This window comes from Phocoena phocoena, chromosome 3 (assembly GCF_963924675.1).
Source record: "Phocoena phocoena chromosome 3, mPhoPho1.1, whole genome shotgun sequence".
NCBI classification, from domain to species: domain Eukaryota; kingdom Metazoa; phylum Chordata; class Mammalia; order Artiodactyla; family Phocoenidae; genus Phocoena; species Phocoena phocoena.
Window position 1 is genome coordinate 144,950,383 of NC_089221.1, and position 25,861 is coordinate 144,976,243.

The following is a 25,861-nucleotide window of genomic DNA, read 5'->3' on the forward strand; positions in this document are numbered from 1 at the left end:
CTTGATGTATCTACCCCTTTACCATTATATAATGGCCTTCTTTGTCTCTTTTTAACACTTTTAGTTAAAGTCTATTTTGTCTGATATAAATATAGCTACCCCTGCTTTTTGGGGGAGATGGGATTACCATTTGCTTGAAAGTTTGCAATGCCTTTTTCCATCCCTCCATTCTCAGTCCATACGGGTCCTTATGGCTATAGTGAGTCTCCTATAGGCATCATAACATTGGCTATTGTTGGTTTTATTCGTTGAGCCATTTCATGTCTTTTGATTGGAGAATTTAATCTGTTTACGTTTAAACAAATTAATGATAGGGACTTAGTATTGTCATTTTATTCTTTGTTTTCTGGCCCTTTTGTGATCTATTGTTCCTTCTTTCTTTTTCTGCTGTCTTTGGTATTAGTTACTTTGACTTTCTCTCATGTTCCTTTGTGTAATTACTATAGATTTTTACCTTTACTTACTATGAATCCAGACGAGTTCCACCTTGTGCAACTGGCTGATTTCTCTTCAATTATTATTTTTTTTTTTTTTTAGCGGTGCGTGGGCCTCTCACTGTTGAGGCCCCTCCCGCTGTGGAGCACAGGCTCCGGACGCGCAGGCTCAGCGGCCACAGCTCACGGGCCCAGCCACTCTGTGGCATGTGGGATCTTCCTGGACCGGGGCACGAACCCGTGTCCCCTGCATCGGCAGGCGGACTCTCAACCACTGCACCACCAGGGAAACCCCTCTTCAATTATTTTAATCTATGGTTTCTCCTTCCATTTCAACCTCTTTTTTTAGGTTTTATGATTTATTTGTTGAAGAAACTGTATTGTTTGCCTGTAGCATTTCCCATAGTCTGGTTTGTTTTCTGATTGCACACCTGTGGCTGTTTAACATATTCCTCTGTCCTGTATCTCCTATAAATTGATAGTTGGACCTTGAGGCTTTCTAGGTTCAAGTTTGATATTTTATCTATACCAACTTGTTTGAGGTTTAACTGACATACAATGTATACAACATAATGATTTGATATTTGTATATATTGCAAAATGATGACTACAGTAGATCTAGTTAACATCTGTCACCATACATAGTTACAAATTTTTTTTCTGGTGGTGAGAACTTTTAAGATCTACTCTCTTAGCAACTTTCGGATATACAGTACGGCATTACTAATTATAGTTACCATGTTGTATATCGCATCCCTGTGACTCATTTATTTTTTAACTGAAAGTTTGTATCTTTTGACTTTCTTCACCTGTTTGGTCCACCCAGCCCCTGCCTCTGGCAACCACCAGTCTGTTCCCTGTACAAGAGCTTGGCTTTTTGTTCTTTGCTTTGTTTGTTTTTATTTTTTTTTAAATTCTGCTTATGATCATCTTTGTTTCATAAACACTTTAAAAACATTACTTAGATTTCTCCAAAATTTTTTTAAATTAATTAATTTATTTATTTTTGGCTGTGTTGGGTCTTCGTTGGTGCATGCGGGCTTTCTCTAGTTGTGGTGAGCGGGGGATACTCTTCATTGCAGTGCACAGGCTTCTCACTGTGGCAGCTTCTTTGTTGTGGAGCACGGGCTCTAGGCGCGTGGGCTTCAGTAGCTGTGGCTCACAGGCTCTAGAGCGCAGGCTCAGTAGTTGTGGTGTATGGGCTTAGTTGCTCTGTGGCATGTGAGATCTTCCCAGACCAGGGCTTGAACCCATGTCCCCTGAATTGGCAGGTGGATTCTTAGCCACTGTGCCACCAGGGAAGTCCCCAAAATTTACTGTTTATCACAATAAAACATTGAGGCATTTAGAGCAAATGATATTCCTATTTACACAGATTTTTAGATCCACACATAGGTGAGATTAAACAGTATTTGTCCTTCTTTATCTGACTTATTTCACTTAACATAATGCCCTCAAAGTCTATTCATGTTGTCACAAATGGCAAGATTTCATTCTTTTGTACGGCTGAATAATATTTCATTGATTGTGTATCACGTCATTTTTATCCATTCATCTGTCGATGGACACCTTGGTTGTTTCTATATCTTAGCTATTGTAAGTAATGCTGCAACAAATATAGGGGTGCATATATCTTTTCACTGTTGATGTTTTTGTTTCCTCCAGATAGATACCAAGAAGTGGAATTGCTGGGTCCTATGGTAGTTTTATTTTTAAGTTTTTGAGAAACCTCCATACTGTTTTCCATAATGGCTGCAACCAGTTTACATTCCCAACAGCAGTGCACAAGGGTTCCTTTTCTCCACATCCTCTTTTTGATGATAGCCATTCTGACAGGGGTGAGGTGATATCTCATCATAGGTTTGATTTGCATTTCCCTGAAGATTAGTGATGCTGAGCATCTTTTCACATACCATTGGCCTTGTGTATGTCTTCTTTGGATAGATGTCTATTCATTTCCTTTGCCCATTTTTTAATTGCGTTCTTTGGTTTTTGGCTGTCAAGTGGTATGAGTTCTTTATATACTTTGGATATTAGCCCCTTATCAGATATATGATTTGCAAATATTTTCTCTCATTCAGTAGGTTTCCTTATCATTTTATGAATGGTTTCATTTGCTGTGCAGAAGCTTTTTAGTTTGATGTAGTCCCACTTGTTCCTTTTTGCTTTAGTTCCCTTTGCTTTGGGTGTCAAATTCAAAATATCATTGCAATGACTGACATGAAGGAGCTTATTGCCTATGTTTTCTTCTAGGAGTTCTATGGTTTTAGGTCTTATATTCAACCTTTTAATCCATTTGAGTTCATTTTTGTGAGTGGCATAGAGTGGTACCATTTCTTTTTCTTTTTCTTTTTCACATGTGGCTGTCCAGCTTTCCCAACCCATTTATTGAAGAGAGTGTCCTTTGCCCATTGTATATTCTTGGCTCCTTTGTCATAAATTAATAGACTATGTATGCTTGGGTTTACTTCTGGACTCTCTAATCTACTCCATTGATCTTTGCGTCTGTTTTCATGCCAGCACCATACTGTTTTGGTTACTATAGCCATGTAATATAGTTTGAAATCTGAGCGTGTGTTGCCTCTAGCTTTGTTCTTCTTCTCAAGATAGCTTTGACAGTTTGGGGTTTTGTGGTTCCATACAGGTTTTAGGAGTGTTTTTTCTATTTCTGTGAAAAAATAGCAGCGGAATTTTGATAGGGATTACATTGAATCTGTACTTTGCTTTGGGTAGTATGGACATTTTAACAATATTAATTCTTCTAATCCATGAGCATAGAGTATCTTTCCATTTATTTGTGTCTTCTCCAGTTTCTTTCATCACTTTCTTGTCATTTTCAGTGTACAGGTCTTTCACCTCCTTGGTTAAATTTATTCCTAAGTATTTTATTCTTTGATTTTTTTTTTTAAGCAAGACAGCTTGATACATGGTTCTGTCTTCTTCTGTCTGGAGGTGACTAATGTCAGCCTGTCTATTCTTTTGTGATTTCAGCAGCACTGATGCTCATTGCCTAGATTCATTAGGTCATTAGGGATTGCAGAATGATATTTTAATTCTGTCATTGCTTCTTTATTATTTACTAGCTAGAATACTTTTATATAGACATACTTTCTCATTAACTACTTGGTTATTTGAGGTACAGTTCAATTAAGAAAGAAAGGATAAATGCTTGATTCTTTCCCTTTATTTACCAGTTTTCAACCTAATAAGTTGGCTCTCTCACATCCTCTACTGGTGGCAAATCAGTGTTTTTAAATACCATTATGAACTCACAGGATGAAATACCTCTAATATATCCATTGAAGTTATTATCTTTCCTCATAGTCAAATTGTCTCATCTTTGGTCAGTGGAAGCTTCCTCAAGCTGATTCCCAAATTCTTTTGACGTGGCCCTAGTAGATTATATTTCCTTCCTTGCTATCTGGTGTGATCAAATCGCCTGGTCTTCTGTTGTTCATTTCTTGTTCCAGCCGTTTCTTCAAGGAACCCTGATTCCTGTTAATGAGAAATAATATTTCAAGGCCACAAACCAGGCACTAGCACTTCTCTTTGCTACTGAGCTGGTCATTGTTTCTTGGAATTTTCAGAGGACAAGCCAGTAAATACATGGGTTTTTTAAAAAGATAAAATGTACCTCTCCTTCATTTCAACACTCCTGTATCTCAGGATTTAAAAAAAGCTGTGGAGAATCCCCAAAGGTGACACACATAGTTAAGAATTTAATGTAGAAGGAACAGCCATAATAACAATGCCTCATGTTTCTAAAGCAGCGTTCCAATTAAAAATGTATGGCGTCTCGGCGTTTTGTCTCCTCTATCCTCACGACATCTCTCTGAGAAACTGAGGCTTCACTTGCTCTGTTTTACACACGGGGGAGATGGAGCCACGAGGAAGTGTGAGCTGGAACAGAATTGGAACTAAAATCCTTCTTCTCCCACCCCTCTCTCCTATTTGTCCATGTGGCAAATGCAGGATTTTTATAGTTTTTGGATTCTGTTCCCCACTGAATTGCCATATAATTGGCAGGCAGTGTCCCCATGCCTGCCTCACTTGGAACTCTCTGGAATCCTCAGTGAATGTACAAAGTGCCTCAGCTAACACAAGCTGTTGCCTCCAGAATCTCCTTATAAATGAGCCACAAAGCTTCCATAGGTCTTTCTCCTAGTGAGTGAAAATAAATAACACAAAATATAGCGAATGCAGGCCGTGAACAGGCTAAGGGAAACGGTCTCCTGTCCATCTCTAAAGGAGCGTTGTATTCAGTTTCTAAATGATTCATCTCTTCCCTCCCCATGGCTGGGGTCATTTTTGAAAACCAACTGTTCATTGGAAAGTTCTTTCTATCCCCACAGACTATTACTGTGTAAAGTTTCAAGGTTGAGTTCAGCTTGAAATTTGAATTTAATATTGTATGGAATCACAAGGAGAAAAGCAATCAGCCTGCCTCAAGTGAGTTTTTTGAGCTGAATCTGTATTACCGTGAGCACAAGTTTCTCATTCCTGCTGGAGGGCTCTGGAGTAATCAAGGAAACTCTCTCATCTCCCACTCTGCCCCACCCCCTTTTATCTTTCAGTGTCTGTCGGGTTTGAATATGAGACCTGCCCCAGTCTCATCCTGTGGGAGAAAAGGACAGCCCTCCTTCAGGGATTTGAGCTGGACCCTTCCAACCTCGGGGGCTGGTCCCTGGACAAACATCACATCCTCAACGTTAAAAGTGGTATGTGAGCACATTTCCTTTTCCCAAATACGGCCTAGTCTTGCCTCTGGAACCTTCTCTCCGGCCTTGACATTTAAGTGGTAGCCCCCTCCCCTTCCCGCAGCTCTTTTTCATCAAATGACCAAAATACTCGTAAATGTCAAGGAATGTGGAGCTGTTTTTTTCCAGACCACCCACCTTAGTGTACCTCACAGTTCTTCTTCAGTGATCTCTGCAAATGTTATCTTACCCCGTACCATGGCCTCGGGGTTTCCCTATTCTATGACAGCTCCCCAAAGTTGCCGTTTCCTACTGTTTCTCTTCCCTCTGTCACTTCCTGTCATCCTCAGTAAGCCTATAGAAGTGTCCTCCCCAGAGGGCTGCAATAACTGCCCCCATTTACTGCCCCTGCCCCAGGAATCCTACACAAGGGCACTGGGGAGAACCAGTTCCTGACCCAGCAGCCCGCCATCATCACCAGCATCATGGGCAACGGCCGCCGCCGGAGCATTTCCTGTCCCAGCTGCAACGGCCTTGCTGAAGGCAACAAGCTGCTAGCCCCAGTAGCTCTGGCTGTTGGAGTCGATGGGAGCCTCTTCGTTGGTGACTTCAATTACATCCGGCGCATCTTTCCCTCCCGAAACGTGACCAGCATCTTGGAGTTACGGTAAGTGACTGCACAGAAAACCTTCTCTTGCCCTATTGCTCCCCCTGCTACGAAACTTCCCTGGGTAAATGGTGGCCGCATGTGGGGTTCTTCAGAGAATACAGATTCTGTGTGACGGGCTGAGGTTTAAAACCTAGGCCTGGAATCAGATAAGGACTAGGGGAAATGCTTTGTGTATCTATAAAACACTGCCTGTGTATCTAGTACAGTTGTCGACACCTGCCTTACGGCAAAGGAGAAAGCCTTCAGTCGAGGTGCTGGGGGTGGGACCTGGGTAGCCGTATTGTATAAAACCTTCACACGTGAATCTGATACATACCAAATAGTGAAAGGACCACTCCTTTAAGCTGATGGTCCATTTCACGGGTTTCTAAAGTGGCATTTCTTAAAAATACAGATTCCTGGAGCCCACCCCCCGGAGGCACTGGTTCAGTAAGTCTAGAGAAGGGCCGAGGCATCTCTTCTCTTTGACAGGCTCTGTAGAAGATTCTGATGTACATCAAAGTTTAAGAACCTCTAACGTTCATTTATTAATTCAGGCATTTATATTGAGCACGTCTGTGTGCTGGATCACTGTGAATTTTCTGGATATCTGTGCACATTTACTAGGATCTGACTTAGAAGTACTGCATAGGCCTTGCTAGGTAACTTCTGTCCACCCCTGGGAGATTCCTCCTGGCCATTGCTAGCTACTGAGTCTGAAGTCCAGGTCTCTGTGCTGGACAAAAGCTCTTTGAAACTCTCTTTTCAGGAAAGTGGATTCTAGGCCCTCAAACCTAGAGAGGGATCTGTAAGTAGAGGGAGAAATGCAGTCTATAAATAAGGGAAATAATTCATTCAACAAGGCAAATATATACTATGTGCAGAACTGTCTGGCGAAGGGAAAAAGAACCAAAACAAACAAAGGAACAAGCAAAGCCTCAGTTGTGTTTGTGGTCTGACAGGGAACTTCAAACTACATCATGTGGACAAATTAAAAATTTTTCAAGAAGCACTAAATGCCATAAGGAAACTCTAACGGGGTAAGAAATAGGAACCGTGGTGGTGGGAAGGAGGGAGAAAGAAGCTTCGTAAGATAAAGTAGTCAGAGAAACCCCTCATCCTAGGTGATATTTGAGGTGGGACCTGAATGATGAGATCAGCCACGTGAAGACCTGGGGAAGAGTATCCCAGGCAGAGAAAAGTTGTGCAAAAGCTCTAACATCAACAAACAGCCTGCTTATTTAAGAGACTGATGGAAGTCCAGTATGGACTTCTGAGAGTGTCTCAGAGTGGGGCAGAGAGGTAGATAGGGACCAGCGCTTCAGGGTCTGAATGACCATGTCGACGCGTGTGAATCGTATTCTGCTTTTAAATTGATTTTATTGAAGTATAGTTGATTTACTGTGTTGTGTTCATTTCTGCTGTACAGCAAAGTGATTCAGTTATACATACATATGCATTCTTTTTCATTTTCTTTTCCATTATGTAATGCACAGCCATTGGAGTTTGGAAGTAGGAAGGGGGGTGGAGCTGACATGGTCTGATTTGCATTTTTTAAAGAGGACCCTGGCTATTGGGTGAAGAATGGACTGTTGGGGTGTAAGACTACAGTTGGGAGCTGTAGCAATTGTCCAGGATTTGGGGGATGGTGAGATGGACTAGGGTGGTAGCAGGGGAGATTGGGACCTTCCAACTGGGATAGATTTTCGAAGTAAATCTGATAGGAATTGTGTGTATAGGGTGTAAAAAGAAATGAGGGGAAAAGAGAGAGAGAAGAGAAGAATCAAGGGAGATGCTGGGATTTTGACCTGAGCAGCCAAATGGGCAGTGGTGTTTTCTGAGGCAGCTTCAGCTGCCAAGTGAAGGACTTAGAAGAAGTCACAGGGTGCACCTACATTCTGTGTCTCTGAGGCCCCGCCTGGGGGAGAGATTAGTGCTCTGACCACCAGAAAGTGATGCTGAGTGTTTTGAGGAGCTGAGACCGTGCCGGGCACTGGGAGGGGTAAAAGGAGAGAAGAAAACCCAGCTTCCACCCAAGAAGGTTGCAGCCTCTGTGATCCAGGCTGTGTTTACCAAGCATTAGGGTGGGTCAGGCCCGTGCTGGGCCCTGAGGGTCCAAAAGGGGATGAAACCCAGGCTCAAAGAGCACCCATTCGAGGGTGAGAGATGGGGACCTGGGCAAGAAAAGGCAACTCAAGCTGACTGTTCTAGAAGAGCCAACAGCCAACCATCATGGAAACACAGAGGGGGAGGCCATGGGGTAGAGTAAGAGGGTGTAATCATTGAAAGGCGAACAGTGAGAGGAAGAAGGACGCAAAGTGGAAGAGGCTGGATAATCCTCAGGCCGTCAAAATGACAATCAGACAAGCCACCCTCCTAGAGCTCCCCAGCTAGGTCCCTTTCCTAACACGTTTACTTCCTTTTTTACCCTAGTAAAGCATCTTCTTCGTAGGCATCCTCTGGGCAGTGGAGAGCCGTGAAAGCAGGCAGGGAAGGGGGTGGAGCTGGCGCTGGGCTTTTCCATGAGGGCTGCATGATTTCATCTGGCATTTGTCACCCTCCACATCTGGCCGCGGCTCCTTTGTCGCCTCTCTTCCTGCTCGGAGCCACATCAGCCCTTGCCTGCCCATCCCCGCCTCCACACCTTGACTCGCTCTACTTAAAATTCCTTCTCTACCTCGTCTCCCTCATCAGTTCCATCTTTAAGACTGGGCTCTTCCGTGAATCCCAGTCTCCCCAGCAGAAATAATTCTCTCCCTCCCCTGGGCCACTTAACTCTAATTTTCCACAAAGGTGACACCATTGACTGCCTTGTTTTTTAGCTATTTCTGCAAGTCTGTAGGGCCCCAGGGTGTGAACTTCTGTAGAGCCGGCACCTTTGACATCTTTGCCCCTTGATGCCCAGAGCGGTGCCTGGCCCACAGGAGGGGGTCAAGACATGTTGCTTGGGTTAAAGGGGACGAAGACCAGCATCCACCGTTTGGTTGGAGTTTGTCCCTGATTCCACGTCTCTGAAGTTGCAGGGGCCACAACATCAATGGTACAAGCTAAGGGCCCACGTGGTGACATTGAGGACAGCTGCGGAGAAGTGTAACTGTCAATTTCCCTTCACGGCTGTGTGATTTTTTTTTTTTTTTTTCCCCTTTTTAACCGCCTTTGGACTCGCTCGTTTTATCGGCCAGGTATCCAGGCGATTAGAAGTTAAGCTTTAACAAGAACACTGGTTTGATTCCTCTTTTCTTCCCACTACATACCGGAAATGTCAATCCCCTCTCTTCAAAACAGTAACCAGCAAAGGGCGGGGAGGTGGGGGGCCATGGGCGGGCAGGGAGAGACCTGTCGTGCTTCTGTCTTTTCTCCGTTGTAAGTTGGCAGCTGAACGATCCAGTTTTGGGAGTCGGTGCCCGTCCCTGTCTCACTTACCCAACCCAGAGCTGACCCTCTGAACCCGAATTTTATTTAAACGTTCTCTCTCCTTCTTCCTTGCTTCTTCCTTTGCCTGACCAAAACATGCAGGGGCAGAGTTCTACGTGCTTGAAAAACTTCTGATGGTAGAAGGAGCCTTATTCCTAGGTAAACCGGTTATCACCTGGCAGCTCCAATTCCACTGGCATTCAAGACATTTTCAACACCCACCTCCCCAGAAAGCCTGATACCCCACCTCTAGGAGCCCATTTCCCTTCTCATAACTATCACCCTCTTCAGACGGTTCTTGGAAAACCCAGGCCCTGGGGAATAGAGTAAATCTGTCAGTCACTCACATCTTAGGGTGGACTTCAGTCAGCGGGAAAGCTTTCCTTTCTCCCCCCATTTGAGACTATCTCAAGACGTGAACCCCAGTGTGAGGCAGTAAATGATGACGGACGGGACAGTGTCGCTCTGCCTCTTCTTAACTTGGCCCCCTTTCCGTAAACATAAGAATCTCACACTTTCCTTCATGTTTGAAATTCTAATTTTCTTTTCATCTTCCCATTATAAAATTATATTATGATATGAACTGTGCTTTTTTTCCAACTAAAACACTTCCCCATGCTGAGATTCTGACGGAGGTATTGGGGTAGGTCAGCAGCATCATTGCACCAGGGAGGATGTTTAGGGGAGGGAATGGTCCAGCCCAAATGTGTGAGTGCTAGAGAGGGAAGAGAGGCAAGAAAACTGGGAGCCTAGGAAGGCGGGCAAGGGCAGCAGAAATTGAAAGTAAGCTTCCCCAAAGGCCAGCTTTGCCTGAGAGTACAGCTCCAACAGACCCTGCTTAATGCCAACGTAGAACATTAGGGAGGAGAATGAGATTGTAGTCAGAGAGGAATGCTTCCTCTGTGAGGTCAGGGTATAAACATGGAGGTCAGGAAACAAACTATAACACAGCACCTACCCAGAGTAACAATGACAACAATATTTCCATAAAATTTTGGACAGTTCTTGGCACTGTGTTCAAAGCTCTTTCACCAAGGAGGTACCCAGGTTTCATGGGGCCTGAATCTTATGCAATTTTGGAATGAAACGGACTATTATTTAGGATAAGAAAAGAAACCAAAACAAATTGCAAATTTTGAAAGTCTGACAGTTAGTGCAAACATCACAAAATCCAGACAAATAACCTAAAATTTGTTGTTAATTAACTATTACACTTCCACGATATATGACTTCTCCATTGAGCACGCCACTTTCTGTAATAATGCTAGGTGAGTTGGCACAATAGGGCTGGAGGATTCCTGAAAGCCGTGAGTACCAGAATGGCCAGCAACCATCTAAAAGATGGTAGAAGGACCATGTATGAGCTGCGTAAGCACATCCGCCTAAAACTGAACTATATGTATCTCAACTCACTTCTCTTGAGTTAGAACTAAAACATACAAACAAAAACTGTGGCCGCTCCAACTCCACCCTGTTCTGTGGCACAGAGGGATAGAATTGGAATGAAAAGAGACAACAGTCTCATCTTATTGCAGCTTTGTGATTCTGAGCAGAACGTGAGGGATTGGAACTCATCCAAGGCAGGGTCTGGCAGCGCTAAGGGAAGCAGCGTATTCCTTCCTCCACTCAAGAACCCATTTTTCCAGCCCTTAATCTCTCCAGGGCTCTCTACTAAGAATCAGCCGTATGGAGATGAGTCAGTCATGTCCAGATTTACTTACTTCTGTTCACAATGAAGCTAGGAAGACAGGCGCACACACATAAATCACAAGACAGCCTGCTGAGAGCTCCCTGAGACGAGCGGAGAAGGCCTGGGGAGACCCTGAAGGCTTTGCAGGGGAGTCATTGAGACTCCACAGTGTGAAGAGCTAATCCATCTCAATTCTCGAATCTGAGACAGCACTTTTTCCTCAAGGCGTTGGTTTCTTTGAAGCCATGGACGCAAAGCCTAGGCCTGTCCCTTGTAAGTAGGGCACCTATGCTCTTCTGTTGGGTTGGCCCAAAAGTTCGTTTGGTTTTAAGAAAAATAAAAGACCTTTTTCATTTTCACCAAGGACTTTATCGAACAAAGGATTCGTGAACTGAACGAACATTGTGGCCAACCCAATACACAGACTGACTCACCGGTGCTCTTATTTGGGTTTGTTGCCTGCTAAACACCCACTCTGCTAATGGCCTCGGTCTGGAATAGCGGTGACCTCAGCCTTTCTCCAAAGTTCAGATCTACATGATCATTTGGACTCTGCGGTCTCAGTGACTTAGTCACCCCTGCCTTCTCCTTCCCCCAACACAGGTATTATATTAATCAACTTAAAGCAGATGTTCTTAGCAAAGAAGTAGGTCGGGTCTGCAGACCCAAATCCCAACCAGTCTTTTCACAAAATCTTGACTAAAAAAAAAGTGGAACTGATATTGCAATAATTAAGAGCCAAATATGACTACCACTGGCGGCAGATAACATTTCACTTTCATTAAGCAATATAAAATAGATGCGAGAATTCCTGGCTGCCACCCTGACACACCAGGCTTTGCAGAATGAACCTTAAATTGCACTATGTCAGTCAGAGCTCAAGAGTTATCAGCATCATTTAATTAACTTTTTTTTAATGTAAAAACTAACATGTTGGAATAAAATATAAAAATGTAATCCCTGTGCAAACCCAGCACTAATGATGGCCCCCGGCAGAGACCCGAGCCGCACCCAGGCAGGAATCAGGGCATTAAACCCTCTTTGTTCCTTCCCTGAAGCCTCCTCCCTTAGCTGGAAGGGAAAGAGGGGTCGGGGGTTTCTTCCACGTTGGCCTAGGAGCCTCAGGAGTGGGGAGCACTTTTCTATTTAAGGCCCTAGCCTCTCTCCTCTTCTCCTTAATGCCCTTAAGATTCAGCCACTCTCCTGTTGAAACTGACGTGTATTTTTATTCTTAAAAGAAAACAGAAGCAACACTTTGACTAGTTTTCTGAAAAAGAATGTTAACTGGAGTCTTTGGCTCCAATTACAAGAGGATGGTATCGCCTGTGAGTTTCACTGATGGGTGTTATCTGTAAGAAAGAATGCATACTTGGGGGCCCACGCGTGCGAGGGAGATGGGGAGAGGGGAGGGGGCAAGGAGCAGAGCGAGGAAATGGTTGAGACTCTCAGGGTTCAACAGGGTGTTTGGCAAATGCATTTGGCTGTGGGCAGGGCCGCTCTCTCTCTCGGGTGGTACAGACTCTGTAATGCACCAATGGCAAGTAGGTGGTACAGGCATCACCACACCCAAGGCGGATGTTCCAAAGGCGTCACAGCACTCTTGACGGCTGAGCTTGAATTTGGCTTGAGGATCCTTCCACTCCCGCCCTCCCAGCAGCCATTACCAATCGATAGGTGTTGGCGCTCAAGAGGGTAACCTGTGTGCCATCCCTTCATTAGCCTGTTTCACCTGTTGCCACCTGTGTCACGTGACGCCACATTGCTGGTCAGAGAATTCAGGCTTTCTTGTCTAGATTCTCCAATGGCCGGGAGGAATCCAAGATCAGAGGAGCTTCCCAGATAATTGTGCTGGGAGCCGTCAGCTAGAAGGGAAAAAAAAAAGAAAAAGAGTGCCTTTTGCGGGGGCCCATTACACAAGAAACGAAAATGTTATGTTTGCTTTATCATCACTTCTTCCGCTAACTGTTTGTTCTTTTTCCTTCTGTTTTCTTTCTCGAAAGAAATAAAGAGTTTAAACATAGGTAAGATGAAGAAGTCTTTCCCGTATAATTCGATATGGTTCGTTTGCTACCTTGTGTTTGCTTTTTGTTTTGTGCTTTCTTGCGTAATGTTGTATATTTTTATGTACCAAATATAGTAACTTTTTATGTGCTAATTGTGTGCTGTGGATATGATAAGCTTTAGCAATTATGAAATTCCGTCAAAAAGGAACCAAATAAGCTGACAGTGATTAGACTTTCCGGAAGATGCAAATGCAAGGTAATGAACCCTCAGCAAACTCTCATCCCGACTACTCAGTGCGGTCCATAATTGGGCTAAACAGTTGAGGCAAACTTCTAGCTTTTGTAAATGCTGGACTGGGTTCACAAAAGCTTTAATGAACTGGAAACGGGTCAAAAACCCATTTTCAAACTCCTTAATGATTTTTTCTCCCCCTGGATATATGGTCACTTGAAAAAAGAAAAAAACAAGTTAATTGCCAATCTGCTGGTCAGAATGAATCCAGCAGTCAGATGCATCGGAAATTGCCATGGAATTGAATCACTTTTAAGTATTTGGAAGGGTGTGAACCGAGTACTTTTTGTCTAAGTAGGCTTTGTCATGCTCTGAGATTATAGCCTAAACCATATTGGTCCAAGTCACATATATGTGCATGTTGCTCTGGGGAGCTTCCTGTTACAACGTTAGGAAAACTCCAGGTTGCACTAAAATGGAAGCAAAGTGACCTTCTTTTTATTTGGAAGAGGAGGAAAAAACAAAGCAATGTATTTTAATACTCAAGGGAATCCTTCTCTTCCCTCCTTGAAACAAAGTTGGCAGAGGCTCCTGCGTGATGTTAGGTCAAAATTAGACAAAGAATAAAACTGTACAAGATCATCAAAGTCAGTGCAAAAGCCTCGCGTACGAGTCCTCTGCCTCCTCCATCTCAGGCACGCCCAAATTGGCTGGTTTTAGACACCCGCATTGGGCCAAATTTTTTCAAAGGCAGCAATGCCCCGGAAGGACACCCGCTTCAAACTTCCATACTCCATCTGACCTTTGCCATAGCCCCAGTGTGAAAGCATGGCCATCCATCTCCCTGAGCTCCTCTGCAAGAATGTTGATTGAAATGAGTTATGAGGCCCTGGGAAGAATGGGCTCCCAGCAAGAACTGACCCCACCCCCCCAACTGGCTGCTCTTCTGCCGGAGATTTTGAAAAGCCTCCTTGAACTGGGCTCCCTAGAAAGCCCAGAATTAATTATCTTGCTCACAGACAGGCACAGGTGTGCAGTGCCCTGATTCTTCGGATGATGGCACCAGCTCCTGTGTGGTCAGTAACAAAGTACAGCGTCTAATTAGAAAATGGCATGAATTTTTTCCCTTTCTGCCCTAATTTGTTTTGCATGTATGGATAGTCTCTCAAGACTTAGTAGGCGAAAAAAGAAGAAGGAGGGAAGGAAAGGAACCCAGGTAGCCTACTCTCCCCGACCTGTTATCTAGGCTGGAATTTTAGAAAGACCTTGATTCTCGTTGATATGCCTTAATAGCGACCTGAGGAGAGGCTGGAATTAAAGACGGTCTCGACGCACAAACTGTTCCTAAAAACGGCTTCCTTGTTCTTTTCTTCCTTAACTCAGGGAAGGACCCAAATGGTGGTGTTTTCATTAGTTATTGACCAGCTACTGTCTACAGGACAGATGTATCCAACACTACCATCGCCCTCACCTTCCCTTCACCTTTCCCAGCCCCTCTCTCCCCATAATTCCAAACCACAGTTGAAAAATAACTGAAAAAAGACCTGTGCTCATTTTAGGCATGTGGTACAAAAACCTGGTCTCCCACTAGGACCGAGAGGCGTCTGCTGCTTGCATCCTAGGGGCAGTGATGCTAATCACCAGTGTGGAAATAGCACGAGTACCCATTCTGGTCCCAGCCTCCAGCCAGGGACAGACACGGCAGAGGGATGGAAATGTAGGGTTTGAGCCCAAAGGGTCATGAGTGATGCTCTGATCTGACTTCTTTATTACCCCAATAAGGAGTCTAGGACCCATCGTGGCCAAAAGACTTCCCTAGGTTCGCCAGCTGGGTCCAAGTTGAGTTTAGAGTTTCCTGTGTCTTAGTCCTGAGCCAAGTTTACAGATCTTACCCTGTCCTCGTCAGCAACACATAGGACAGCTGGAGGCACGGCAGAGAAAGAGATCCAGGTCTCTGAGGCTTCTTGCTCTCCTAATTCATTTCCCCCACCCTGAGGTATCTCTCTCCTAGTGTGTCTTAGGGTCCTGGCAGATCCCGGGCCATGCCTGTGACCTCACTGTTACCCAAGATTTGAAAACTACATCTCCTTCCTTTACCATTCAGATTCTGGACGTGATATCGGCAAGATATCACACGTCATCACACAAGATACCAACTTTGTTCATATCCACACCGAGGAACAGTAGAGAAGATCTGAGGCTGAGGACTGGGGATGGCTCTGGGGAGCCGCCCATCACACAGTTAGGAAAACGCCAGGTTGCCCCAGTATTCATGATCTAGTACATTGGAGGCACTGAGGAAGCATAGATTAAGAAGAGGACATTGTCCCGTGGAAGTGTTCCTCAGCCCCCCTTGCGAACGTAGTAAACCCACGGGGTAAAGAAAGGAGGCTGGCACCCACAAAACACAAACACAAAGGCAGTATCAGAGTGAGATCTCTCGCAACGGCTAAATGAAGCAATGGTATTCTAGCATGAAGGGAAGCGATGAATTCTCTGGTAGCGTGAGGAGCTTAAGTCCAATTAGAAGCAGCTAAGAGCCATGATATGTTAGAACACTAACTTATTACGTTAGATTCTTTCCAGTTCACTAAAGTGGAAAGACAGCGGAGGTGGGTAGAGTCTTGCTGGGATCTCTGTCATCTCTTTGATCCAAGAGGCCAGCTGCATAGCCCCTTCTCATTCCTCTCTGTGCTTCTTCTCCTAAAGCAACAACCCAGCACACAAGTACTATCTGGCGGTGGACCCCGTGTCCGGCTCTCTCTACGTGTCTGATACCAACAGTCGGCGAATCTACCGAGTCAAGTCTCTGAGCGGAGCTAAAGACCTGGCTGGGAATTCAGAAGTCGTGGCAGGGACGGGAGAGCAATGCTTGCCCTTCGACGAAGCCCGCTGCGGGGATGGAGGCAAGGCTGTGGATGCCACCCTGATGAGCCCTCGAGGTAGAGTCTGCAGAGGAAGAAAGCCCTTCCCCAAAGAGAGCTTGCCACACGCATGGCTCCCTCCCTGTTGGAACTGAACTAAGCCCAGGCCGTCCCAAACACAGCTTCCCCTAGAATAATTTAACTCTGCTGGATGGCTTTGGTGTGTGGGTGAATGTTTCTTAAAGAAACCGAATTTATTTATTTGAGGTACACTTCATCACCCGCAAATGTGTTTAGTTTACAAATGGAAAGTGGGGTGGATTGCTCCTGGAGATTGCTGGCTGCCGCCAGTCACAGAGAGTCAGAAGGAAATGCTCGCTCCGCGAGCCAGAGTGCCAGCTGTGTGGGCTGCAGACAGAAGAGAGCCCGGTAGGAGGGCCTCCAACCACTCCGCAGCTGTTCTGTTAGATAATAGTGTATCTAAAGTCAAAAGCACAGTACCTGACATTTTGCAAATGCCCCATAATGGTAGCAATTAAGAACGGGTATCATTTCCAAGGGCCTGGATTTGGGGGCGGGGTCGGGGGGGGGGTGGTGGTGCAGTTCTTGGCCCTGACGGATCTCTGTTTGAAAAGGACTAACTGAAGGTTAAGGGCATGTTAAAAAAAAAAAAAAAAAGAAGGTTAAGGACCTGTCATTTGGAGGTCCGATTCTTGTTAGCATTTTTAGCTATGCTGAAAACACACAGCAGCATGAAATAAGGATGGGGAGCCTTGGGCTTGCGCACTGGGGTGAAAATGCAAAAGAAATAGAAGCTGCTGTCTGCCTCTTACCAAGGGAGTGCTAAGACCAGCATTCCCCGCCCCCAGAGTATCGATGGAGTCGAGGCTTCATTGGGAACACTTCCTGGAGGATACATGTTGACTTAGGAGTTTGTGACTGCAAGCGTCGCTGTTTCCCAACCTCATTGTTGCAGTCAGTCGTGAAGGGTATTCAAGTAATTTACTACCAATAATTTTTTAAGCAGTGAACTTGGGAAATAACATCTTTTCTAAAAAGAAGATGCAAAGTGATCTCCCCGTTCCTTCCTTTGCAGCCTTAGTTCATTTGCAGCCCAAGGTTCGTTCTTTGGCTGCGTGGTGAAACAGCCAGTGCCCCAGGAATGAGGCAGATCTAGCACAGTGCCCCTGAGAAAGGGTATCACCTTAAAAGATTGAGAGCCACAGCTCTCAGTGTGCTACTCCAGTCAGGTCCCTAATCCAAGAAGGGAATTCCCCGGTAGGGCATCCCTACCCCCCAGCCCCATCCTGCCAGCCCTGCTCTTTGCCAAGAGACGCACTCCCACTGTTTGTCTTGCTCAGGTATTGCAGTTGACAAGAACGGGCTCATGTACTTTGTCGACGCCACCATGATCCGCAAGGTTGACCAGAATGGAATCATCTCCACCTTGCTGGGTTCCAATGACCTCACTGCTGTCCGGCCACTGAGCTGTGACTCCAGCATGGACGTGGCCCAGGTGGGACTCACTCACTCTCCCTCCCTCCCTCCCTCCCTCCCTCCCTCCCTCCCTCCCTCCCTCTCCCTCCCTCCCTCTCCCTCCCTCCCTCTCTCTCTCTCTCTCTCTCTCTCTCTCATTTCTCATCACTATGCCACACCTGGTTCTGGGCCTGAAGTTCTCACCTGGGGCCTGTTTAGGTCAGAAGTGGAGGGGGAGGAGGTGATACAGATACAGATCCCAGGTTTGTTTGCAGAAGGCTTCAGGTGAGCTAGACGGCAGGATGGAACGGGACAGGTCAGATAGAAATGAGAGAGAAGTAGAAAAAGAGAATGGGAGAGGGAAATTCTGCCCAGAAGAGTGGAGCTGGTGACACACTCCAGCCCTGGCAGATTATAGGGTAGGAGTTACTGTGTAAATTACCTTTCTTCTTCATCGTTATTGCAGGTTTGAGAATGTACCGTACAGTATTACGTGTCAATCAGAACTTCCCTGTTAATCTGAAATGATTGCATCCTCAACAGATAAACCTTTACTTTGCCCAGTAGTAACTAAAGCAGATCCCTCTGCGATGTTCCCCCAAGCGACAGTCTTTTAGTCCAGGTTCTTACCTGTTGGCAGAGAACACAGGCTCAGTCGAATGTACCACAGGAGAAACGGGACTTTATACTTCTTTTCTTAAATTTTGATTGGAGTATAGTTGATTTACAGAAACGGGACTTGAGTATAAGGGTCTTCGGACAACCTGGAGTCTATGTTTACTCTTCCAAAAGGGCCTTTTCCACCCTCGGTCAACTTCATTAATTTCAGCTCAAGTTCCTCAACTAACTGACCACTAGTTACTGAGGTTTTCATTTCAGATTCTGCAGAGAAGGGGATGTGTTTGGTCCAGTACACTTTTTCAAGCAAACACTCAGGTTGTAGTTCGCTGGCCAGCCCGTGCATTGGCTGTCCTTGGGTCAGGGACACCTTCTAAACCGCGTGGCTCCTTGTCGTGAATCAGATAAAGATGCCAAATGAACCTAGCCTCCTCGGGGCCACAGCTTGGTGAGCAGAGTATGGGCTGCATCACACTAGCCCTCTGTGCTGTGAACCCCCTAACTGTATGTGATGACTCTGACCCTGGTCCAATTATCTGGGGCTGTCAAGAGCATCATGGGTAGAACTGGTGACCTACTCTAGCCATGACCTACTCTAGCCACAGCAGGTGATAGAGCAGGAGATGTCTGTTCCAAGTTACTTCTTCTCTATCACGTACACCCAGCATAGGCAATGAGCAGTTGGTTCCGTGATGGGCGCGTCTCGTACAGTGTGTCAGTAAAAAAAAAAAAAAAAAAAGTCTTTTCTCCCAGTTGCATAAAATCAATAGAAGTGCCCCGCGCAGTTAAACACTGAGCACGTTAGAGGCTGTTCTTGAATTTGGTGCCGTATCATCCGCAGGTTCGCCTGGAATGGCCAACAGACCTTGCCATCAACCCCATGGACAACTCCCTGTATGTTCTAGAGAACAACGTCATCCTTCGCATCACCGAGAACCACCAAGTCAGCATCATTGCGGGACGCCCCATGCACTGCCAGGTCCCTGGCATTGACTACTCGCTCAGCAAACTAGCCATTCACTCTGCTCTGGAGTCAGCCAGTGCCATCGCCCTCTCTCACACTGGGGTCCTCTATATCACCGAGACAGACGAGAAGAAGATTAACCGTCTACGCCAGGTAACAACCAACGGGGAGATCTGCCTCTTAGCGGGCGCAGCCTCCGACTGTGACTGCAAAAACGACGTCAACTGCAACTGCTACGCAGGAGACGATGCCTATGCGACTGACGCCATCTTGAATTCCCCATCATCCTTAGCTGTAGCTCCCGATGGTACCATCTACGTTGCAGACCTTGGAAATATTCGGATCAGGGCGGTCAGCAAGAACAAGCCCGTTCTGAATGCTTTCAACCAGTATGAGGCTGCATCCCCCGGAGAACAGGAGTTGTACGTCTTCAACGCCGATGGCATCCACCAGTACACTGTGAGCCTGGTGACGGGGGAGTACTTGTACAATTTCACGTATAGTGTTGACAATGATGTCACTGAGTTGATCGACAATAATGGAAATTCCCTGAAGATCCGTCGGGACAGCAGTGGCATGCCCCGCCACCTGCTCATGCCTGACAACCAGATCATCACTCTCACAGTGGGCACCAACGGAGGTCTCAAAGTCGCGTCCACGCAGAACTTGGAGCTTGGCCTCATGACCTATGATGGGAACACTGGCCTCCTAGCCACCAAGAGTGATGAAACCGGATGGACAACTTTCTATGAGTAAGTAGGTTTTTAAAGTAGTTCCTAACAGTACTCACCCTACCCTCACCGGCATCGGGACTGGCCGTCCGTGTAGCTTTTAGAATCGTTTACTCGTCTTGTCTTCCTAACTTTAATGCCCCAGGATATTCCTGTCCCCTGACTCCTAAATGCTTTGCGCTATTGGGTGTCTGGTATTGAACGTCCTCCCTACAAGAGTTGGGAATGCCTGTTGCCTGCTTGCCATTCCAATTTCAGGATATTGGACACGCACAGCGCCTGAGACGTCAAGTGTTGATTAACTTTGCCGATTATTCATGTTTGCCATGGGTGCGGAAATGAGAAACTAAAAGGCAAGATCCTGGTGGTGGGGCTCCTGTAATTTGCCGATAGGTCCAGCAACACACTCGATTGCACAGACAGGTAGATAAACTCTGAATTTCCTCTTTAGCAGAAGCAGATCAATACAGATAAAGTGCTAGGTATATTAAAAGATGTGAGAGCTGGGCATATTTCCCCTAACAATTATCTCATACTTGATAGTCCCGCTGTTTGTTTTACCAAAAAGCTGTTTTCCCTCTCGCTCCTGCGGGCAGTTCTTGGTCCAGCTACCTGCTGCTGCAGGTATTAACCAGTGGCACGCCGGTGGGAGGAAATTGCGAAGGCATGATTCGCTGGCTGAGACGGGGATGGAATTTTTAAGTATCTGGCTCTCCTTGACGGTGAAGGATCTGGCTAACCACTATGTATTTGGAGTCGTTGCTTGCTTTTGGTCTAGGTGTTGCTGCCAGCTGAGAATTTAGTGAGTTGGCAAGGTGTTGTCACAGAAGGAAAGAGGGACAGGGGAGAGAACAGAAGACCTCGTTGTGGATCAGTTTTGCGTTCAGGGATGTGCACTTCCTGTTTGCATTCCAGAGGGTTTGGGAGCATGTAAAGGAAGCTGTTGCCACCTCCTGGAGATCGGCTGCACTGCAGAATTGCTTGCCCTTGTTCTCCTTGCTTCTTTGGGCCAAGCTGTCTTTCTCAGACTTCTGAAGCACCCTCATATCCTCCAGACGCTGGGACTTGATCACACTTTATCAGCCAGTGACTCTGTCCCTGAAGGCACCATCTAAGTGCCACCTTGAGCTCTCACACCACGTTAGGCTAAAGCTACGCTTTAACCCAAACGCCTCCTAGATTCTCATCTTCTCTTCTGGAAGTTGCACCTGAAGACCCAGTGCATTTCAGAGAGAACCGGTGTCTCCCTCAGGAGGCCAGTCTGAAGTAGGCCTGACTTAAGAAGCTGTAGTAACAAAGTTCATCCAGACTGAGGGGCATCCTGAGACAGAACTCTAACTGGGAGAGTATTTTCCAGAAGGGGCCCCTAGCTGAATGAAAACAAGGTTAATACGTTTTTTTGGTTTGTTTCTTTTTCTAATGTTCGTTCAGAAGTTACACGGAAGCATAATTTTTTCCTCTCGATATGCAGAGCTGCTTTTCTTTCCATACTGTTGAGTTGGTAAATGATCATACGTTCTCCGTTGTAGGGGTTCGATGCGTCTGGCTTTCTTGGCCTCCTAAACAAGATGGTAATTTCTTTCCGTTGTGTGGTATGTTTTACACCTGGTCAGCAAGTTGGTCGTTTAAAAATCAGAGACAGGGCTTCCCTGGTGGCGCAGTGGTTGAGAGTCCACCTGCCGATGCAGGGGACACGGGTTCGTGCCCCGGTCCGGGAAGATCCCACAAGCCGCGGAGCGGCTGGGCCCGTGAGCCATGGCCGCTGAGCCTGCGCTCTGCAACGGGTGAGGCCGCAACAGTGAGAGGCCCGCGTACCGCAAAAAAAAAAAAAAAAAAATCAGCGACAGACTCTACTTCCCGTGGGGACCGCAGTAGCCTTAGCGAAAACTTGAGAGAAAGGAGTTAACAGAGTGATGAACAAAACCACACAGAGGCCTTGAGGCTCTTAGAAAACAATCTGTCCTTCAGTGAGTGCTTGTGAGAACACCTGCCTTCTCCATAGTGCTTTATAGGTAGAGAAGCCTTTCGTCCGCCCACCCGTCACAGCGACCTTCTAAGTACAGGTGTGATTATCCTCATTTTATGGATAAAGAAATTGAGGCTCAGAGACGTGAAGCCACCGCCACCCCCGTCACCCCGCCCCTAAGGCCACAGAGAGAGTCAGTGGTGCAGCATGGCTCAAATCCAGATCTCCAAGTCTCGCCTTCTTGGCGTTACGCACCAGTGTCCTGAAGCGGGGCTGTGAGTAGAATTGGGAACTCCTGCCTTCCTTTGGATCCCAAAAGGGAACTCACCTGTCCCAAAAGTTGGGGGAAGGTACAACCCCTAAAGACAAATTCCTCCTTGACTCTGGGAGCGGGAGAGAAAGGTGAGGAAAAATAACACTATTGAATTATCCTGGCCCTACTCGATGGTCAGTTGGTTTCAGAAAGTTCCAGGAAGCCTCAGCCTTGGAATTGAACTTTCCCCCGATGTAGGCCACTGGGGTCCTGATAGAAGACGTAGCCTGGTGGGTCTATCTCTGAGAGAACACAGGTTTTCACAGCCTTCCCCAGAAGACAGCACAGTATACCAGAAAGCTCCCGGCTCTTGGGGTCAGGAAGACAAGGACATGAATGCCATATACTTACTTATTGACTTCAGACAAGTTACTTAACCTCTCTGAGCCTCAGTGTCCATACATCTGTCAAGTGGGGATAATAATGCAAACCGTATAGGGGCACTGTGATAATTCACTGAGATGATATATTGATACTCTTAGAAATTAGCAAAGCACCTGGCATATAGAAATTCAACGAAGGGTACATGCCAATGGGATTGAGAGAAGCAGTTGATTTATCACAGCTCTGTCTCCATCCCGCCCCCTCAGATTCCAAACAACCAATTGCACAGTGGATACAGGAGTCAGGTAGATGGAGATTCATTTTGGAGAAGCAGAACTGAAGAATGCAGTTTTCACGTTTGGTCTTTCCTTACTACTCCACTTTGAATTTATCCCGCTCTCTCCCCATGCCCCCGTACTTCTGCCCCGCCCCCAGCCCCTGCCAGGGCAGAGCCTGCCTTAGTAAACCTGGGGCCCAGAGGAACAGAAAACACGTCACCCTCAAGGACAGGCCCTCCAGAAGAGAGAAACTGTAAAGGGCTATTCCAGTCCTGAGCAACTCCTCCCAACCGAGCAACTGGGGAAGGAGTGAATATCGGATCAGAGGGACGGAGGGAGGGATGGAAGTAGCCTTTCCATGGAGTAGGGTTCAAGAGTTACTTCCTAGAATAAGCAGGCACTGCGATTCAAGGAGCCTGGAGTGGGTCCCTTTAACTATTACCTTTCTCCCACCTCTTCTTTGTGTCGGGAAGTGCCTCACGGAGAGCTCGACAGGAATGGAGCAGACACGGGAATGCCTTCTGGAGGTTCTGTGGTGTCTGCTAAGTTCTCGGACTGGGTGAGAGTGGCCTGTATTCCTGACAGTCACAGGACTGTACTTAAAATTACAGCCACCACTACACGTGCTCTCTCTCTTCTCCCGCCTTGATTTTAATCCTTTCCACTTGTCACCATCTGACATACTCTATATATTTGTATTACTTTTTATTGGAGTATAGTTGCTTTACAACGTTGTGCTAGTTTCTGCTGTACAGCAGTGAATCAGCTATACGTGTACATATATTCCCTCTTTTATTGGATTTCCTTCCCATTTAGCTCACCACAGAGCACTGAGTAGAGTTCCCTGTGCTGTAAAGTAGGTTCTCATTAGCTCTCTTTTATACGTAGTAGCCATAGTGTGTGACATACACTGTAGTTTAGACTTCAGTTTATTTTGACTGTCTCCGTCTAGCTTGCACACATCACGACAGCAAGGATCTTCATCCATTTTGTTCTTAGCCGCGTCCCCAGAGCCTTGAACGGTGCCTGACACATAGCAGGAAGTCAGTGAATAGACGTTGAAGAAATGAGTCAGACGCAGCCTCCAGCCCCACATGAGTCAAGGCGGGACTGGTTCCACTGGGTCGCTGTGAGGTCCCATTACTGGAACTCATAACTCCTTGCCAGGATGTGCAGACTTATTCGCAAAGAGACCTGAATCTGGAGATACTCACTCCATGGGTATCGGAAGTGGAATCTCCCTTGAAAGTTAAAGAAGACCTATTTTCTCCCTCTGGCCCCTGAGAGTCTGGCCTCAACCCCAACCTGCTCTTCCCCAAAAGTAGACTCTCCAGTTCCTACTGTTTATCTCACAATGAGGTGCAGCAATCTACACGTCGTAGGTGTCCAGGTAATACAGTAGATTGGAATTAAATCACTGCCTGGGGCTCCCAGAATACACTTCTCACATTGTCCCTGCTTGGCAGCAAGAGTTGGGGACACTAAGCACCCTATATCGATACACGTAGAACTGTTTAATTTTCTTATTTATTGAGGTAAAATTAACATGTAACATTATATTAGTCTCAGGGGTACAGCATAATGATTCAGTATTCGTATATATTGCGAAATGATCACCACAGTAGGTCTAGTTAACGTCTGTCACCATATAGTTACAAAAACTGTCTTACTTGTGATGAGAACTTTCAGGTTCCACTCTCTTAGCAACTTTCACATAGGTAATACAGTATTATTAACTACAGTTACCATGCTGTATATTAGATCCCCATGACTTATTTTTTTTGCGGTACACGGGCCTCTCACTGTGGTGGCCTCTCCCGTTGCCGTGCACAGGCTCCGGGCGCGCAGGCTCAGCGGCCATGGCTCACGGGCCCAGCCGCCGCTCCGCGACATGTGGGATCCTCCCGGACCGGGGCACGAACCCGTGTCCCCTGCATCGGCAGGCGGACTCTCAACCACTGCGCCACCAGGGAAGCCCACTTATTTATTTTAAAACTGAAAATCTGTACCTTTTAACATTTATTTTATTGACGTCTAGGTGATTTACAACGTTGTGTTAATTTCTGCTGTACAGCAAAGTGATTCAGTTTTACATACATATATATATTCTTTTCCATTATGGTTTATCAGAGGATATTGCATATAGTTCCCTGTGCTGTAGAGTAGGACCTTGTTGTTTATCCATTCTAATATATAGCAGTTTGCATCTGCTAATCCCGAACTCCCAATCCATCCCCCACCCAACCTTCCCCTTGGCAACCACAAGTATGTTCTCTAGGTCTACGAGTCTGTTTCTGTTTCATGGATAGGTCCATTTATGTCATGTTTTAGATTCCACATATAAGTGATATCATGTGGTCTTTCTGACTTGCTTCACTTAGTATGATAATCTCTAGTTCCATCCATGTTGCTATTTCATTTCTTTTTTTATGGCCGATTAGTATTCCACTGTATATATGTAGCACATCTTCTTTATCCATTTCTCTGTCGATGGACACTTAGGTTGCTTCCACGTCTTGGCTATTGTGAATAGTGCTGTTTTGAACATAGGAGTGCATGTATAGTTTTGTCCGGCTATACGTCCAGGAGTGGGATTGCTGGATCATAGGGTAACTCTGTTCTTAGTTTTTTGAGGAACCTCCATACTGTTTTCCATAGCGGCTGTATCAATTTACATTCCCACCAACAGTGTAGGAGGGTTCCCTTTTGTCCACCCTGTCCAGCATTTCTTACTTGTAGACTTTTTAATGATGGCCGGTCTGACCAGTGTGAGGTGGCACCCCATTGGAGTTTTGATTTGCATTTCTCTAGTAATTAGCGACGATGAGCATCTTTTTATGTACCTGTTGGCCATCTGTGCGTCGTCTTTGGGAAAATGTCTATACAGATCCTCTGCTTATTTTACAATCAAATTATTTGCGTTTTCTGCTATTGAGTTGTATGAATTCTTTATATATTTTGGATATTCTTCCCTTATCAGATGATTTGCAAATACTTTCTCTCATTCAGTATACTGCCTTATTATTATTATTTTTTTTTTTTTTGCGGTACATGGGCCCCTCACTGTTGTGGCCTCTCCCGCTGCAGAGCACAGGCTCCAGACGTGCAGGCTGAGCGGCCGTGGCTCACGGGCCCAGCCGCTCCGCGGCATGTGGGATCTTCCCGGACCGGGGCACAAACCCACGTCCCCTGCATCGGCAGGCGGACT

At 46.0% G+C, this 25,861-nt stretch overlaps 1 protein-coding gene across 2 annotated transcripts in view; it reads left to right on the plus strand.

Moving 5' to 3' along the window:
- The window catches only part of TENM2 (teneurin transmembrane protein 2), a 990,950-nt gene that overhangs the window by 910,857 nt on the left and 54,232 nt on the right, over window positions 1–25,861 (plus strand). For both annotated transcript variants that reach the window (XM_065874146.1, XM_065874147.1), the window contains exons 18-23: window positions 5,009–5,152; window positions 5,549–5,798; window positions 12,885–12,905; window positions 15,829–16,061; window positions 17,345–17,499; window positions 18,919–19,793. In XM_065874146.1, the coding sequence (XP_065730218.1) occupies window positions 5,009–5,152; window positions 5,549–5,798; window positions 12,885–12,905; window positions 15,829–16,061; window positions 17,345–17,499; window positions 18,919–19,793 (1,678 nt within the window). The remainder of the gene's footprint in view (window positions 1–5,008; window positions 5,153–5,548; window positions 5,799–12,884; window positions 12,906–15,828; window positions 16,062–17,344; window positions 17,500–18,918; window positions 19,794–25,861) is intronic.